The sequence below is a fragment of the Neomonachus schauinslandi genome, chromosome 4 (genome assembly GCF_002201575.2).
Source record: "Neomonachus schauinslandi chromosome 4, ASM220157v2, whole genome shotgun sequence".
NCBI classification, from domain to species: domain Eukaryota; kingdom Metazoa; phylum Chordata; class Mammalia; order Carnivora; family Phocidae; genus Neomonachus; species Neomonachus schauinslandi.
The window spans coordinates 11,972,815-11,989,453 of NC_058406.1; the positions used below are offsets into that span (position 1 = coordinate 11,972,815).

Here is a 16,639-nt window from a genome sequence, read left to right on the forward strand (position 1 = left end):
AAGAGACGGGGTCAGGAGGCTGGCCAGGAGGTTGCTGGGCGGGGGCACAGGATGGGTCCGAGCCCCATCACCAGCTATGCTTTGCCATTGGCAGCGGGATTGGGTCTGGGGGCCTGGCGGGTATGGAGCCATCCTGCTGGTGAACTGCGATAGGGATGATCTGAACTGCAATGACCAGGACAACCGTGACCGGCATGTGCACTGCCTGCAAGGTGAGGGGGTGCCCAGGGTCACCACTCAGCCACCCTGCAGGTAGCATTGAAGGGAGCATCAGGGGCCAAAGTTCCAGCTCCTGGACACACTTTGATGTCACTCAAAACCTGCCTCAGGCTGGCAGCTAACCCCTCCCAGCCTGTCTGTGGAAGATCCAAAGCTTCCTGTCTGCACCCCAGATCCAGCCTCCCACCAGGCACCCGTGACTCATTTCAGGATGCCCCATGTTCTAAGTCAGTCCCACACTGCATGCAACAGCCCCGTGAGGAAGGCCGCAGTAATATCCCGGGGTGCGGGCCGGGGGCTTTATGCGTGGGTGGGCACAGCTGCTCCAAAAGGGGGCACATCTGTCCCTCGTTTCAGATTGGGGAGCGCTGAGGCTCAGGGAGGGAGGGGCCTGCCCGATGTCAACAGAGAGTGACGCTTGCCCTGAGAGCAGACTCTCCCCAGCGCGCCGCCCGGGCGGCTCCACACTTCTCACCTGTCCCCGGGCACGGGGCTGGCTGCTCTGTATTTCCCATTGCTCTGGGCAGGTGAGGGAGTGGAGGTGGGGGAGGGTATGACGTATTCACATGGCACATGCTTACGGATGTCCTTATGCTTTGCTCTTGACGGTTTCCAGTGTTTTCACAGGGTGGGCAGAGCCGGGGCTCAGAGACCTGGGTCTTGGTGCCCTCTGCCCTTGGAGGGGGGGTGGTGTGGTGGGCAGGAGGAGAAGACGCGGAGTGTCGCGGGCCCCCTGAGCTGCCACCCCTGCCTGGCTCCACAGACCTGGAAGACATGTCCGTCATGGTCCTGAAGACCCAAGGCCCCGCCGCCCTCTTTGATGACCACAAACTTATCCTCCACACTTCCAGCTATGACGCCAAGTGGGCACGGGTCTTCCACGCCTGTGGTGAGTTCATGCTCATCCCCTCCCCCTGCTCCCACTGCTGGGGGGCCTGAGTTTCCCCATCTTGGGCCGGAGGGCAGGCTCTGCTCTGGCTTCCAGCCTGCCTGGGGGGTCAGAGGAAGCAGGGTCAGCTGGGGGAACTCTGAAACAGGCGGGCTGGCGTCCCCGCACACAGCCATGACCCAAGGCTGTTTGATTGGATGAATTAAAATATATTTAGGGGCACCTGGGTGGCTCCGTCAGTTAAGCGGCTGCCTTCAGCTCAGGTCGTTTTCTCAGGGTCCTGGAATTGATCTCCGTGTCAGGCTCCCTGCTTAGCGGGGAGTCTGCTTCTTCCTCTCCCTCTACCCCTCCCCCTGCTTGTGCTCTCTCTCTCTCAAATAAATAAAATCTTTAAACAATATATATATTGTTTAAAGATTTTATTTATTTATTTATTTGACAGAGACAGAGATAGCGAGAGCAGGAACACAAGCAGCAGGAGTGGGAGAGGGAGAGCAGGCTTCCCGCCGAGGAGGGAGCCCGATGTGGGACTCGATCCCAGGACCCTGGGATCATGACCTGAGCCGAAGGCAGACGCTTAACGACTGAGCCACCCAGGCGCCCAAGTATTGTAAAACCACTCCCAGACATGGGGGCTAGTGCCCCTGCAGAATTCAGTGTGCATCACCCCCCCAAAACCACGGACTATTGCTCCACAGAACCATAGTATGAGCAAGGACATAAAATCCCCCTTTTTTTTTTTCAAGATGTTACTTACTTATTTGACAGAGGGAGACACAGCGAGAGAGGGAACACAAACAGGGGGAGTGGGAGAGGGAGAAGCAGGCTTCCCACCCAGCAGGGAGCCCGACCGATATGGGGCTCGATCCCAGGACCCTGGAATCATGACCTGAGCAGATGCTTAACAGACTGAGCCACCCAGGCGCCCCTAACATAAAATCCCTTTTAAAGATACAAATGCACATAAGTGATAAAATGCTCATTTTAAAAAAGCTCAAACAAGGGGCGTCTGGGTGGCGCAGTGGATTGGGCGTCTGACTCTTGGTTTCAGCTCAGGTCGTGATCTCAGGGTCCTGAGATCGAGCCCCACACTGGGCTCCATGCTCAGCAGGGAGTTTGCTTGGGATTCTCTCTCCCCCTCTGCCCTTGGCCCCGCCCCCACTCACACGTGCCCCCTCTCTAAAATAAATCTTTTAAAAACATTAAAAAAAAAAAAGATCAAACAACATAGAAGTATATAAGGTAAAAAATGAGAGTTCCCCCTCCCTACCCCTAAACCTGACTCTTTAAAATGAGTTCACTGTTAACGATTTGGTACGGGTTCTTTCTGACTTTTCTCTGGATGCATTAAATGTGCATGCATGTGTGTGTGTGTGCACTTGTGTGTGCATGTGTGTGTGGTGTGTACATATCCTGCTTTCCAAACACTTTCTTCCGTTGAATGATATCTGACATTCCTTCCTGTATTTATGCAGCTCTGCCTCATTCTCTTCCACCGCGGTGTGGTATTCCAAAGCACGGGTGTGCTGTAACTTATCCACTACCCTGAGCATGCAGCTGTTTGCAGTGCTCTGGTCTGATCACAGTATAGCTTCCTTGACGGCAGGGGCATTGCTCACGGCTGCATCCTGAGCCTAGAACAAGGCCTCCCAGGTGCAGAGCAGGTGCTCAGTAAATACTTGTTCAATGAATGAACAGCCAGTGAACACCCTCGTACGTGTATTCGCGGCAAAGACATTTAGAAGCGGGATTGCTCATTAGGAGTAGACCTTACTTTGTGAGATGCTGCCGAGTTGTCCCCAGCAGGTCTGAACAGCCATCTTAGAAAGGAAGGGCCTTTCCCCTGGCCTTGCCCACACTGGGCATCAAGCATCTTCTCTCCTTCGCTGGTGGGAGGGCAGAGGCTGGGGCTGCCTGTCTGTCTTGAGGGGTTTCGGTGAGGTTGGCCCAGCTCCTCCTGCACCCTCATGCTCTGCGGGCCCACTTGGGGGTCACAGCCGTCCCGTCCCATCCCCTCCCAGGTCCTGAAGACTCATGCAAGTCCTACAGGCACGTGCTGGGCCAGGACAAGGTGTCCTACGAGGTGCCCCGCTTCCACGGGGACGAGGAACGCTTCTTTGTGGAGGGTCTCTCGTTCCCTGATGCCAGCTTCACGGGGCTCGTCTCCTTCCATGTCACCCTGCTGGACGACTCCAATGAGGTGAGGGGTGGCCGGGGCAAAGAGGGTAAGAGAGGGCTCCCTCCCTGGGAGAGAGGGGCACCACCAGCGTGGAGGACCCCAGACCTTTCGACCACCCCGCTGCTGCCCTTCTAGAAACGAGATGTCAGCGGGATCAGCCGGGCCTCTGGACTCCAAGGCCAGTGCTCTTGTCCTTCTGCCCATCTTCCCCTGTAGGATTTCTCTGAGTCCCCAATCTTCACCGACACCGTGGTGTTTCGTGTGGCGCCCTGGATTATGACGCCCAGCACCCTGCCGCCCCTGGAGGTATACGTGTGCCGGTGAGTGTGGGAGGGGGGGCATGGGTGTCCTTCAGACCCTGGTGACCCCTCTGGTCTCCACACCTGGCTCTGTCCTGAGCCACGCTCCCTGGGCTTGTCCACAGTGTGAGGAACAACACATATTTTGTGGACGCCGTGGCGGAGCTGGCCACGAAGGCCGGCTGCAAGCTGACCATCTGCCCGCAGAATGAGAACCGCAATGACCGCTGGATCCAGGTACCATGGCCGCTGGGCAGCATCCAGCCAGGACGGCATCTTGGAGGGAGAGGCTGGTCCATCCTGACCCAGGGCAGGGAGGGGAGGTTGCTGTGAATATCTAGAAGGACCTGGGGGCTGTGACTGTCCTCCCCAGCGCACTCTTTTTTCTCAATCTAGACCTAGAGCTCCCTCCCTCTCTCCAGAACTTTCTAGAGACACAGGCACACACTGACACTGGATTTAACCCACATTCACCCACAGGATCTGGGCTAGGCACGGGGCTGGCCTCGAAGGGAATGGCCGAGGTATGGGACACACTCTCTGCCCTCAGCAGCCTGGCCCTGTGGTTCCCCACGGAAGGCAACTTTGTCCTCCAAGGGACATTTGGCAGTATCTGGAGAAAGGTTTGGCTGTCACCCCGAGGCTGGTTGTGCTACTGGCTTCTAGTGGGGATGCTGCTAAGTGTCCTACAATGAATGCACAGGGTGGCCCCACAGCAAAGAATTAGCTGGCCCCAAGTGTCACGTGTGCCAAGGCTGAGAAACACTGGTGTGGTGAATTATTACAACAGCCCCCCTCACCCCGCTCCTGCAATTGAAGATGTAGTAGGGCTACCAGCAACGTGCCAGCAGGGTTTGGAGGAGGGTGGCATCACCTCTGTCTGGGGGATGAATAAAGACCTCCAGGAGGAAGGGCATCGGGGCAGGACCAAGTAGGCGATGTGCTCGCAGGGGGCCCATGCCCAGGGCCACAGAGATGATAAGGGCCACACTGGGGCTCAGTGGATGGTGGGCCTCATAGAGGACCAGCATGTGCAAAGGCCCTGAGAGGGGAGGCATGAGAAAGCTCGCCTTGGGCTCTTGTTGGCCATGGCCAAGTTTCCGTGAAGGAGCTGAAGTGGGAGACCGTGCATGCCAAGCTGAGAAGCTTTCATGGCTGGCGGTTCATCCAATGAGGCGGATGTTTGGGGCAGGACCCTGGAGCAAGATGGGCCACCCTGTGCCCCTCTCTGTGGCCACTTTGCCCTGATCTGGCATGGGGACCCACCCAGGGTCACGTCCATGTTCTCGTTCATTCCCTACCTGTCTTGCTGTGTGACCTTAGGCAAGAGCGCCCCCTCTCTGAGCCTCCAGCCCCTCCTCCAGCCAGCAAGCATCATGAACCCCTGCCTTCTTCACCCCAAAGGGCAAAGCAGGCCTGAGACAAAGAACCCCCAAGAACAGTCTTCCCCAAAGCGCTCAGTGCCAAACGAGTGTTGATTTTCCACAGGCTGTCTCTCTCATTCGCAGGACGAGATGGAGCTGGGCTATGTTCAGGCCCCACACAAGACCTTCCCGGTGGTCTTTGACTCCCCCAGGAATGGGGAACTGCAGGATTTCCCTTACAAAAGAATCCTGGTGAGTGGTCTGGGCCACAGGCTGCAGCCTGGCTCTGAGGGCCGAGGAACGTTTCCTGAAGCCCCACCAGGGTGTAGAGTCTAGGGCGCAGCACGGGGACCATGTTCTAGGGACAGGAGTGACCAGATAGAACACGGGAGATGCCTAGTTACATTTGAATTTCAGATCGGCAATGAGGAACTGTTTGGTATAAGTATGTTCCAAGCCTTGCACGGGACACAGTTATACTAAAAATATATTTGTGGTTTATCTGAAATTCAAAGTTAACTATGCATCCTGTATTTTTATTTACTAAATTTGGCAGCCCTAGGTAAGGGCGGTTTTGGGGGGCGGGGCAGTGCCGCTGTTAAGAACACAGGCTTTGGAATCAGAACCACCCAGCTGTTATTCAGATGCTGTGTGACCTGGCCTGAGTCACTTGCCCTCTCTGAGCCTCAGTTTCTTCATCAGCAAAAATGATATCATAGCCCTGGCCTCACAAGTGTTTGTGAGGCTTCTCCGTACTGGGCAGAGGGAGCCCACAGCACTGTTAGCTGAGGTTAATATTGGTAATAAGGAATACTGTGAAGATGGTGGTTGGGGACCTCCTAGAAGAGAGAGGGGAGACTCCCTTGGTACTGTAGAGACCGTGAGGCCCTTCCAACCACCGCCCCCCCCCCCCCCCCCCCGCCAGAGGTGGTAGGAGCTCTCACCTGGGCCTCAATGTTGATTGAGTTCCTTTTAAGAGATGGCCCTGGGGAGCTCTCCCCTTTTTCAGGGTGGAAAGACTGAGGCTCCATCCTCAGTCCCTTTGTCCCCAGGAACAGGCTACTCTAGAACAGCCAGGTACTTGCCCTTGGGCTGCACTTGGCAGGAAGGCTGTTCGGAGGGTAAGGGGCCGGGGCCATAGCCTCGGGCTCCATGTCTAATGGGGAATATAGGCAACCAGGGCCCTTTCCACTGTCTCCCTGTGACCATGGAGCTCTAATGTGGCAGCAGGGCCAGAGTGCCTGTGTATTTCCCTACTTTGGCCTCTATGCATGCGTGAAATATTGAATAGGTCATATCCCTGTCTTTGACTCAGTATTTCCATCTGAAGAATGGGCAGCCACTCCTGCCCCATCCTTAAGGAACTCAGAGCCCAGCAAGTTGGTTCAAGTTCTTTCTGGTGACCCCCACCCCTAGACTGACTCAGTTTCCCTTGCCAGGGTCCAGATTTCGGCTATGTGACTCGGGAACCACAAGACAGCTCTGTGAGTGGCCTGGACTCCTTTGGGAACCTGGAGGTCAGCCCCCCAGTGGTGGCCAATGGGAAAGAGTACCCCTTGGGGAGGATCCTCATCGGGGGCAACCTGCCTGGGTAAGAAAGGAGCAGGGAGAGGTGTTCCTGGGGTGGAAGGTGGTGATGGTGGCTGGGGTGGTGGTGGTGAGGGACAATTCCACTCCTGGGAGAGAACCAGTGAGGAGTGATAAATTCCTAGTTCTAGATGGGGTGAGGGGAGGCAGTGCGCTGATCACCAGACACTGTCCACGCTTACCTTGATGAGTTTGAGAAGTCAGCAGAGACCTAAGAGATCAATCATTTAGTCCCGCCTTTCCATTTCACAAGTGAGCCCAGAGAGGGTGAGTGACCTGGTACAGGTCACACAGAATGCAAAATCATGACTAAACTTAGGTCTTCTGATTCCAAAAAGAAATGATATTGCTAATAACATACTATTAATTAATAGTTCTAGAAGAAAAAGCTTCAAGTCTCAACAGTCCTAGAGCAATTACATTTCAAGAGCTTGTTCTTACTATGATGTAAATGACTACTATGAAATGTTTTCCTGACAACAGGAGAAGGAAGGTATAGGACATGAAAAATGAGATGTCATAACACACACACACGCACACACACGCACGCACACACACACACACAGAATAACAGATTATTTGTTCAACATGTGACACGAGATACTGATGCAAAAGAAAAGGAATTATATAGTTATGGTTTTATGCTGTGGAATAGACCAAGACTTTGAGCCAACCAAATTCAACAAAGCAGTTAGGACAGACTTGCGGTCAAAAAACAGGTGAATCAAGGGGCTTTGGAGGGAACTAACTGCCCTCAACACGCGATCCCACAGAAAGAGGAAGTTCAAGGTGCCTGGGTGGCTCAGTCAGTTAAGTGTCTGACTCTTGATCTCAGCTCAGGTCTTGATCTCAGCGTCCCAAGTTCAAGCCCTACGTTGGGCTCCATGCTGGGTATGGATCCTACTTAAAGAAAGAAAAAAAAGAAAGAGGAAGTTTGGGTCACGCCATTAGATACTATGCAGAAGGCCAAAGAAGAATGGGGCTTAAGTTCATGAGCATAAAATGCTGGGGCTGTGCGGCCCCTTGGGGGTGATCTTGTCCACCTCTCTCCCCACTGATGTACAGAAGGTGAGGCCACAGGAAGAGAGACACAAGTTAAACTCCAAGAAGAGCCGCCTGGCCCCAGGGATGGAATAGCGTGGTGAATCAGTCTCTTGGAGAATGTGAGGATGGGTCCGAGGGCAGCTCTGAGCATTTGCCTGGATGGCAAGACCTGGGGGTCACTGACCAGGTGGGATTGAGCTGTCCTGCGTCTGCTCAAGAGCTCAGCCTGAGCAGAATTTAAAAGACACAGTGCATGTTTTTTTGTTGTTGTTGTTTAAAAAAATCAGATACTGCAGAAATCTTGAACTCTTGTTATTCCATTTCTGCATAGACTTTTTTAAGCTAAGAAATTCTTTTAACCCCAGGTCCAGCGGTCGCCGGGTCACCCAGGTGGTGCGGGACTTCCTTTATGCGCAGAGGGTGCAGCCCCCCGTGGAGCTCTTTGTGGACTGGCTGGCCGTGGGCCACGTGGATGAGTTTCTGAGCTTCGTCCCTGCCCCCGATGGGAAGGTAAGGACAGCGGTGACATGCCTGTCCCCGGGGTCTGGGTCAGAGGATGAGCTCCAGGGGGGCCGTGCTGGGGCCAGGGAGCTCAGGCGGGTCTGCCCTCTCCACACAGGGCTTCCGGATGCTCCTGGCCAGTCCTAGCGCCTGCTTCAAGCTCTTCCAGGCAAAGCAGAAGTGGGGCCACGGCGGTGCCCTCCTGTTCAAAGGGGTTGTTGGTGGGTACCCCCGCTGTGTCCCTCACCCCAGCTTTCCTGCCCCCTCCCCTAAAGCAGGATGCACCATGGCTTGAAAGAGGGATCACGAAGTCTATATAGCAGGGTGGTCCCCCCAAACTCAAGAGCCTCACTGCCGCTGCACGCCTTGCCCCACCAGCCCCCACTGCCCACCAGTGGCTGGGGCAGAGACGTGGCGAGCTGCATGGGCCCGTGACCAGTATCCTCAGACAGGGCCCTCACCTCAGGAAGTTCAATGCTCTGCTATCACCGTCTTGAAATTCTTAACCATTTGTGCTTCGTGAGTGAATCCTCTTGCTGCCTCCCGGGGATGAGATCCCCTGTACACCCCTCATTGCCTGGGGCCTCAGCCATGGGCAGTGGGGGCTGGCGGGGCCTCCTTTCTCTGCCCCCCCAGGCAGTGATTGCGGCAGCAGGAGCCTGGATGTGGGGAGGCCTGTGTACCTCTCAGCATCTCGGGGGGGGGGGGGCCCCTGGCATTAACTGTCCTTGTCCTGGACTGGCGGTGGGCGGCTCGCAAGGGGTGAGCCTCTTGCCCACCCCCGATCCAAGCAGCTAGCACCCCGCTGTGTGGAGGCCGCAGTACCCGGAGGAGTCGGCCTGTTTGCCATGGGCTCGGGATGGCGGGCCTGGGGGAAGGGGAGACGTCTGGCTCGACGTGGGTCCCGCGGCTCGTGGGCTGGGACGCCTGGCAGCCAGTGGGCTGTGCGCACGCGTCAAGTTTCAGCTGGGGCTCCCAGTGCTGCGGGGGTCTGTGCTCACCACGCCGGTGTCCCGTGACCGAGGGAGCGTGACATCAAATAGCAAGTAAAAAACCAACAGGACAGGGCAGGAGAGAGACCATGGGGGAAAGAACAAACCTTATATTTTAGTACCTTTAGTGATACTTTTTCTTTCTCGCTCTTTGAACAAAGGGTCCCACATTCTCATTTTGCTTGGAAGGTATTCTGAGAGCCATTGTGCCTGGAGCTGGGGGGCGGGGGGCAAGCTTGCTGGAATGGCTCCCTTCCCGTCCCCACCAAGACTGTGAATCCGAGAGGTCTGGTCCTCTCTGACAGGGACCCTGGTGCTTTCAGGCCAAAAACCTTTGGCTGCTGGGATTGCAGCTTTTCTTGGCCTCATGGGAGGTAAATAATGTCCTGGACCAAACCTCCAAGGGAAAAGCTTCTGCAGAACTCAGAAGTTCTCAAGTAGAACTTTGTAGTCCCTTTCTCCCCATTTACGATCCTCACCCCCTTCCCGGCACCACCCTGGAGCCCCAGCTGTAAGGTATAAGAAATACAGTCTTCCCAACCCCCTTGCTCCCGTAAGGACTGTGGCTAAATGCTTCTGGGTCCAGAGCAAACCTGAAAAAGCCTCAAATCCAGATGTTATGTACCAGGTGGAAGGAAAGCCATTGTCACCTTTCCTGGAAGGACCACACTGACAGTGAACAAGACCCAGGAACAGGCTGAGTGGGTTTTCTCGCCGCCCAGCTGGGAAGGAGAATGTGGGAATCACAGCTGTCAGGCCACAAGCAGCCACGTGCGTGGGGAGGCCAGCATATCTCACTAGTGACAAGGTGTGCCAGGCCCCACTTACTCTCCTCTCCCCTACATACCCAAGAACACGGGGAAGTCGGGTGAGTCACTGGCCCAGAGGGCTCAGCAAGAACACGATGGAGCTGGAACTAGACCCCAGTTGGCTGACCCCAGCTGGGGTGGAGGGGATGCCGAGCCTGCAGATGGGCACATGAGTCCAGGGAGCCCTGTCTTACCCCTTGGTCAAGGTTTGCAGCCCTTTGTGAACACTGGGCTTGGGTTTGAATCACAAGCCCCCTGTTTCCCAGCTGTAAGGTCCTAGGTGAATCTTTTTGCCTCCCTGAGCCTGAATGTGCCCGTCCATAAAATAGGGTGAGAATGCACACCTTGTGGGGTTATAGGGAGGTTAAGTGAGGTGTTGAATGGGGAGAACCGAACTCAGGGCCGGCCCCTGGCAAGAGCTCGCCAGCAGCTGTGAGGACTGTGAGCCTAACCTCCCTTTCCCGGTCCAGCCCATCGGAAACAGGCCTCCAGGGAGCCCCTTGGCCATGCAGTCCCCTCGTGGAGGGCAGGGACAGGGTCCAGTGGTGTCCATCAGGGCTGATGGATGGGTGGGTGACCCAGCCCCATTACCACCGCTAGCTGGAAAGAAGAGGGATCAGCAGCCAGTGTCCTAGAAGGGGCAGATGCTTCCAGTGAAAAGCATCACCCCACTTCCAATGCACTCAAATAGAGGTCTAAGGTGTGTGGTGCTCAGCCACCCATCCGTCCCTCCCCTCCCACCCCCAGGCTTGCGCCATGGCCAGGCCGAGTGCTGCTGGGTGGTGCGTACCCCATGTCTAGAAAGGCCAGAGAGCTACTGACTCACAAGACCAGTAGCTGTGAACTTGACCTCTGCCTGGCTGCCTCCCAGAGCCGGTGGTGACCCTCACCTCTGGTGTCGTTCCTGCCCCTCCTCTAACGTCTCTCTCTCCCTCACAGGGGATAAGCCAGTCAACACTGTCTCCATCAACCAGGTCCTCTCCAACGTAAACCTCATCAGTTACAATAAGTTCGTGCAGGTACAGGCCATGGGCTGTGAGGGGAAGGTGGGCATGGCTGGGGACGGCGATGGGGATGGAGTCTGAGGCTCGGGGTCCGTGAAAGCCCAGGCTGGAACTGGCCCAGACAGAGAGGCTCCAACCCCTCCTCTGATCCAGGAGAAATGAGGGGTAAGCCGTGTGCATGTGAGGAGGACACACATCCAGGCAGAGGGAAGAGCACAGACGATGGCCCTGAGGTAGAATGAAGGGGCATGGAATATTTAAGGATGAGCCAGGGGGTTCTGGGGAGGTGAGGGGAGGCTGGGTCATCAAGTGATGGAGGGCATTGCAAGGACTTTGACATTTGAGGCCACTAGGGGAGGTGGGCAGAGGGGGGACCTGATCTGATTTATTCTCTGAAAGGATCGCTCTGCGGCTGTGTTGAGAATATATCAATATTTCATAGCAGGGGGTGGGGGTAGTGACATTAGGGCCCCGGCAAGAAACACGTGGGACCTCAAGCTGGATAACTGGAATAGTTTAATCGAGGGAATATTTACAAAGGCGCAGGCAGGATCTGAGGAAATCAATAGGGGGCTGTGCAGTAAGGTTAGGGAGAGGGGAGTCGTTACCACCCCTAGACCTGACATGTTACTGGAGGGGACATGTTACTGGAACCTGGACAGGTCACCATGGAAAGAGGGCTTGGAGACAGGAGCTGTGACCTTCCTGGCCAGCCCACAGTAACTTGGCAGTGAAGGAGCTATAGGAATAAATACCCAAACTGCACTCTGCTACCCCCCCACTTCCTGGCAGTGCCCCATTGGCTGCACCTGGCCAGAAGTCAGTGGGCACAGGAGCCCCTGATTCCCAAGGACCAGGCTCCCAAGGCACAGAGCAGAGGAGGAGGTATACGGAGGGTCCAGAAGGGCAAACAGAATACCCAGCATGCTGTCATCTAAGAAGTAAATGCCAAGACAGAGTTAAACATGCAGGGATCCTATTAGGGACAGTGCCTGGGAACCAAGGACAAGGAGACACGTCCGAGGGGAGGGCATTTTCACAGGGGAGCCTTAGGAGGTCAAGGGTAAATTCAGGCTGTGATGGGGAGCCAGCGAAGGTTCTTGATCAGGAGGGGCAACACCTTGGAGCTGAGGTGAAGGGGTTAAGCCTGTGGGTGCTGGGCCCCGGCAGGCTGGGTTCAAATCCCAGCCCTACCACCCACTAGGTGTGTGACCTTGAGAGAGACACTTGGCCTCCCTCTGCCTCTGTGTCTCCGTCTATAAAGTGGAGAAGATTAAAGGAGTCAGTGTGTGTAAACGCTCCAGACGAGTGAAAGTTAGAGGCACCCGAACCCATGCCTCACTTCACTCCAGGGAAACTGAGATCCAGAAGAGAAGGGACTAGAAGGTAGGGCTCCAGACTCTCGGTCCAGTGCTCATGCCCCATCAGGGAAGCTGTGAGGAAGAGGAAGGGAGCTGGAGGGAACTGGGAGAGCGGACCCTCAGTGGGCGAGAGGGAAGGAAGGCTGAGGGAAGCATCCCATACCACCATGCAGTCTCAGACAGGTTCAGCAAGGCTGTGGGAGATTCCGCAAGCCAAAGATGGCCATAGGTCTGCCTTAGTATCCTTGTTGCACTCACCGTTGGCTCTTAGCAACTGGTGGGAGGTGTGGCCCTGGGATTTCAGAACCAGAGCCAGGCAGCAAGGCCCTTGGTCGAGTCTACCCTCATAGCTGGAGGTCCGCGAGGAACGTGATGCTGGCTGCCACAGGGCATGGAAGCAGAAGAAGCAAGGAGACTGGTTAGGAAGTTGTCAACCAGGCTGGGGCATGGGCAGGGGATGGTTGTCCACCAGGTGGGAGCAGTGGAGGTGGTGGGAAGAAATTCAGACTGGGGATATGTTTTAGAGGTAGAGCCCACGGCACTTGCTGAAGATGGGTGTGAAGTGAGAGGGAAGGAGGCACGGGCCCCACAGCAAGGCTTTAGGCTCGAGCAGCTAGCTGCGTTCATAGAGCTGAAGGACCCTGGTGGGGCGGGGAGGGGGGGGGGCGCGTGTAGAAATGAAGAGTTTGTCTTTGGACATGTTATATCTGATGTGCCAATTAGCCATCCAGGTGAAGAGGCAAAGTGGTGGTTGTATGTGCAAATCTGAGATCAGGAAAGAGGGTGGGTCTACAAAGCATTTGGGAAATAGAAATGTGGGAGTTGTCTGTGTGTAGATGGTGTTTTAAACCATGAGACTGAAGGAGAGCCCCCTAAGGCGTGAAGGATGTGAAGAAGGGAAGAGGGCGAAAGATGGAACATTCTGGAACACTCACAAAAACAGAATGTTGTGGAACACTCTGGAACTAGCCCGGTTAGTGGTATAGGACTGTGAGAGGTGGGACCCAAAACAGGTGTGTTTTGACAAAGGGACACAGAGGTAAGGTTTGTGTGGAGAGCTGGCCCATGGGCAGTTGGGCAGCCTGTCTCCTTAACTAGACATGACCTCCTGGATCCCCCCAAAATCCACTGGAAAGGTCTCTCCAACTCAACCCACCCCCCTAGAGCTGCATCGACTGGAACCGGGAGGTGCTGAAGCGGGAGCTGGGCTTGACTGAGCAGGACATCATCGACATCCCCCAGCTCTTCAAGACTGAGAGGAGAAAGGCGGTGGCCTTCTTCCCTGACTTGGTGAGGCCACCTTTCATGACTTAAATCTGTTTCATCAAATTAGGCTCCAAGCTTTTGCTCCCTAGCAGGGCAAGACGTTTGGTCACTGCCATGTTTGGGATTGTGGTGGCTGGTGGGGGTGGCAGAGAGAATCAGGGGTCCCATGATGGCCAGCAGATGGGCTTCTAGTTGGCTGACTGTCCTGGTCACTACAGAAGGCTCATTGGCCAAGCCCCTTACTCAAGGGCCATCAGGGAAGGGCCCTTCCCTTCCCCCAGGGACCCACTTGATATTTGTGGAGTGAAGCAATGACCACATAAGGTCATGTGTGCACAGCATGCAGTATCAGCTGGGAGCTCAGACACCCCTTGTGCCCCCTCTGTCCCAGCTCATAGCTGTTCACCCATCCCCCATGTATTCAGGGTACACTGTCAGAGAAACGATTAAGGCTGCTCCCTGCTTTCAAGGAGTTTCCACTCTAATCTAGTGGGAGGGAAACTCTCTTCACCTCCCTTAGGATGTGTCCCACTCAAGGGTCTCTTTCGTATAATAAAGTCATGTGCTAGTTGAGAGGTGGGACAAAGCACTTCCAGCCTGAGAGGTAGGCCTGGAGATCCACGAAGGCTTCGTGGAAGAGGTGGCCTTTGGTTGAGGCCTGAGGGCTTTGCCTCCGGAACATCTGGACTGCTGGGGCCCCATCCCATGGGTTCTGATTCAGCAGGTGGTGCAGAGGCTGCTCTCGGAGGACTACACTTTGAGTAGCACTACTGTAGATGACCCAACTCTCCTCCCCACCCTTCCCCTCCTCCAGCCCCTCTTCACCTCCACCCCGCAGAGGAACTCAACTCGCCCATCATCAGAGCCTTACAGGGGGCCTGTCCACACCCACCATTGCTTCATCCCCCCATTTCCCATCCCCTGTCTGGCTAACCTTTTGTCCTCCTTGATTTCCCCATTTGCAAAACTCGATTTCCCCTTCCTTCCTGCATTTTAAGGCGGATCTGCAGTTATGTAAGTGCCTCCAGTGTTTGCAGAAAACAGGGCCACCCCAGCCGGCTTTAGCCCGAGCAGGAGGTTTAATGCAGCATAGCCCCCCACACATACAGACACAGGCAGAGATCCACTGGACCGGCCCACTCTGTCAACTTCCAATACCGCAGGGAGAGAGAATCTGATTGGTCCAGCTTGGGTCAGATGTCTGCGCTGGTCCAATCAACTACAACCCAGGAAGTTGGGATTCTGCCGCACAAACATGGCAGCCACCAGAGTCCGCTCATAAGGAGGGTCGTCACCAGAGAAATTAGCTGTCCCTAGGAGCTCTGTGGTTGCTCCCATGGGATGGCACAGCTGGCTAGAGTCTCACCAGCCCAGGTGCCTCTCCCCCTGCGTGCAAGTATGAGGAGCTGTTTTCAGGGCTGCCCGCAAGACGGACGCAGGTTCTGCCAGGTGTGGTGCAGGTGTTGAGGCGGATCTGATGATGAAGTGCTGCCCCTGAGCTGGGACCCCGCTTCTTTGCAGGTGAACATGCTGGTGCTGGGGAAGCACCTGGGCATCCCCAAGCCCTTCGGACCCATCATCAATGGCCAATGCTGCCTGGAGGAGAAGGTGCGGTCCCTGCTGGAGCCGCTGGGCCTCCACTGCACCTTCATCGACGACTTCACGCCGTACCACACGCTGCACGGGGAGGTGCACTGCGGCACCAACGTGCGCCGGCAGCCCTTCTCCTTCAAGTGGTGGCGCATGGTGCCCTGAGCCGGTCCCCCTCATCCTCTCCCCCTGGGGTGGGACATGGGCCGGTCCTGAACAATAAGTATCAAGAGACCCCAAGGTTCCAGATAGCACATTGAAGGGGACTGTCTCTCTCAGAAGCCTTTTCCCTAGAAGTGTTCATATCTCACTTGCAACCCATTTGGTTCTCAGACTTGATTCTTGTTGGCCTCCCAAGAAGAAAGACCTCACTTCTTGTGGCCTCTCATGAGGATCAACATGACCCATGGGGATTCCTCCAAACTCCCCCCTTCCCATCCCCAAATCCTCTGTTTGGGATTGAATTTACTTTGGGGTTTAGAAACAACCATGTGTCTCATCTGCCATCTTGGCCTGTGTGTCCTAATGGAGGAAGGACCCACAATTCTGCTTGGGTTTGATTCCCTCTCACTCTGCAGGGGAACAGCCTTAAAGTCAGATCCCTCTACCCAGGAGAGAGTCTACACATAGCTTCCCCCAGAGGGAAGGAGGTGTGGTCCATGTAGATCAAGGTTGGATCATCAGCCTACCTGCCAAGCTTCTGACCAGATGCTGAACTCTCTACCCTACCCAGTGCCCAGCATGAACTTTCACATAGTTGGTCCTTTCTAGATGTGTGTTGAAGGAATGACTGTTGGCCCTTAGCCTTATAAATGCCCCAGAGATGAAAGTATGTGGGGAATTCTTGGATTTGGGGAAGCCTATGGGTGCAAGGGTGAAAGATGTCCTTCATAATGCATAGGATGCTTCCTTGGCCCCAGACCTCTCTCTGCAGGAGGGGAGAATCAGTCCTAGACTTTCTGTTGCCCTCTGGTCAACATTTCCATGTCCTGCCATGCCTCAGGAGAGGGGGCCCAGAGGGGCAGATCCACCGAGACAGCTCACAGTGGGCCAGCTCTGGGAATGAAATGCTCTGACTGCCAGGGGAGGGGGCGAGGGGTGGGAGGTTTCCTCCAGATGTGTGCCAGTTACATATGTGTTCTGTATGGGTCCAGCTGGGTTTCTATCACTGGCTAATAAATCTACAGCAACACGAATGGTTTGGGTCTAATTTTGGCCCTGCTTTGGGATTAGAACATGATAGAACAGAGGAGTGGTTTGCAGCTGAAGCATGTGAAGAATTGGGGGCAGACAGGCCCAAATGTTGGTAAGATGGTGAGGTTGTGTTGACCACAGGATGAGTTAGGGCTGCCGTGGACCATTGCGGCAATACAGCCCACATACATGCAAGCCTGGGAGTCAAGGGCCAGGCCGCCAGGGCCAAGTGAGTGCAGCAGGGCCAGGGTCTGGGCTGTGGCCGGAAGGTTGTATCATGAGTGTGGCAATGGGGGAAGCTAAAGTGTGTGGAGCATGGGGCGCTGTGTACCCTTCTCAGC

The 16,639-nt window shown here is 55.3% G+C and overlaps 1 protein-coding gene across 1 annotated transcript in view; it reads left to right on the top strand.

The window, feature by feature from the left end:
• The window catches only part of PADI3 (peptidyl arginine deiminase 3), a 28,150-nt gene extending 12,804 nt beyond the window's left edge, over window positions 1-15,346 (top strand). The window contains exons 5-16 of the mRNA XM_021683497.1: window positions 95-212; window positions 983-1,108; window positions 3,130-3,308; window positions 3,504-3,607; window positions 3,712-3,823; window positions 5,095-5,202; window positions 6,390-6,541; window positions 7,947-8,091; window positions 8,201-8,303; window positions 10,823-10,902; window positions 13,413-13,538; window positions 15,036-15,346. Coding sequence (XP_021539172.1) covers window positions 95-212; window positions 983-1,108; window positions 3,130-3,308; window positions 3,504-3,607; window positions 3,712-3,823; window positions 5,095-5,202; window positions 6,390-6,541; window positions 7,947-8,091; window positions 8,201-8,303; window positions 10,823-10,902; window positions 13,413-13,538; window positions 15,036-15,269 — 1,587 coding nt within the window. The 3' untranslated portion in view covers window positions 15,270-15,346. The remainder of the gene's footprint in view (window positions 1-94; window positions 213-982; window positions 1,109-3,129; window positions 3,309-3,503; window positions 3,608-3,711; window positions 3,824-5,094; window positions 5,203-6,389; window positions 6,542-7,946; window positions 8,092-8,200; window positions 8,304-10,822; window positions 10,903-13,412; window positions 13,539-15,035) is intronic.
• The last annotated feature ends 1,293 nt before the right edge of the window (window positions 15,347-16,639 follow it).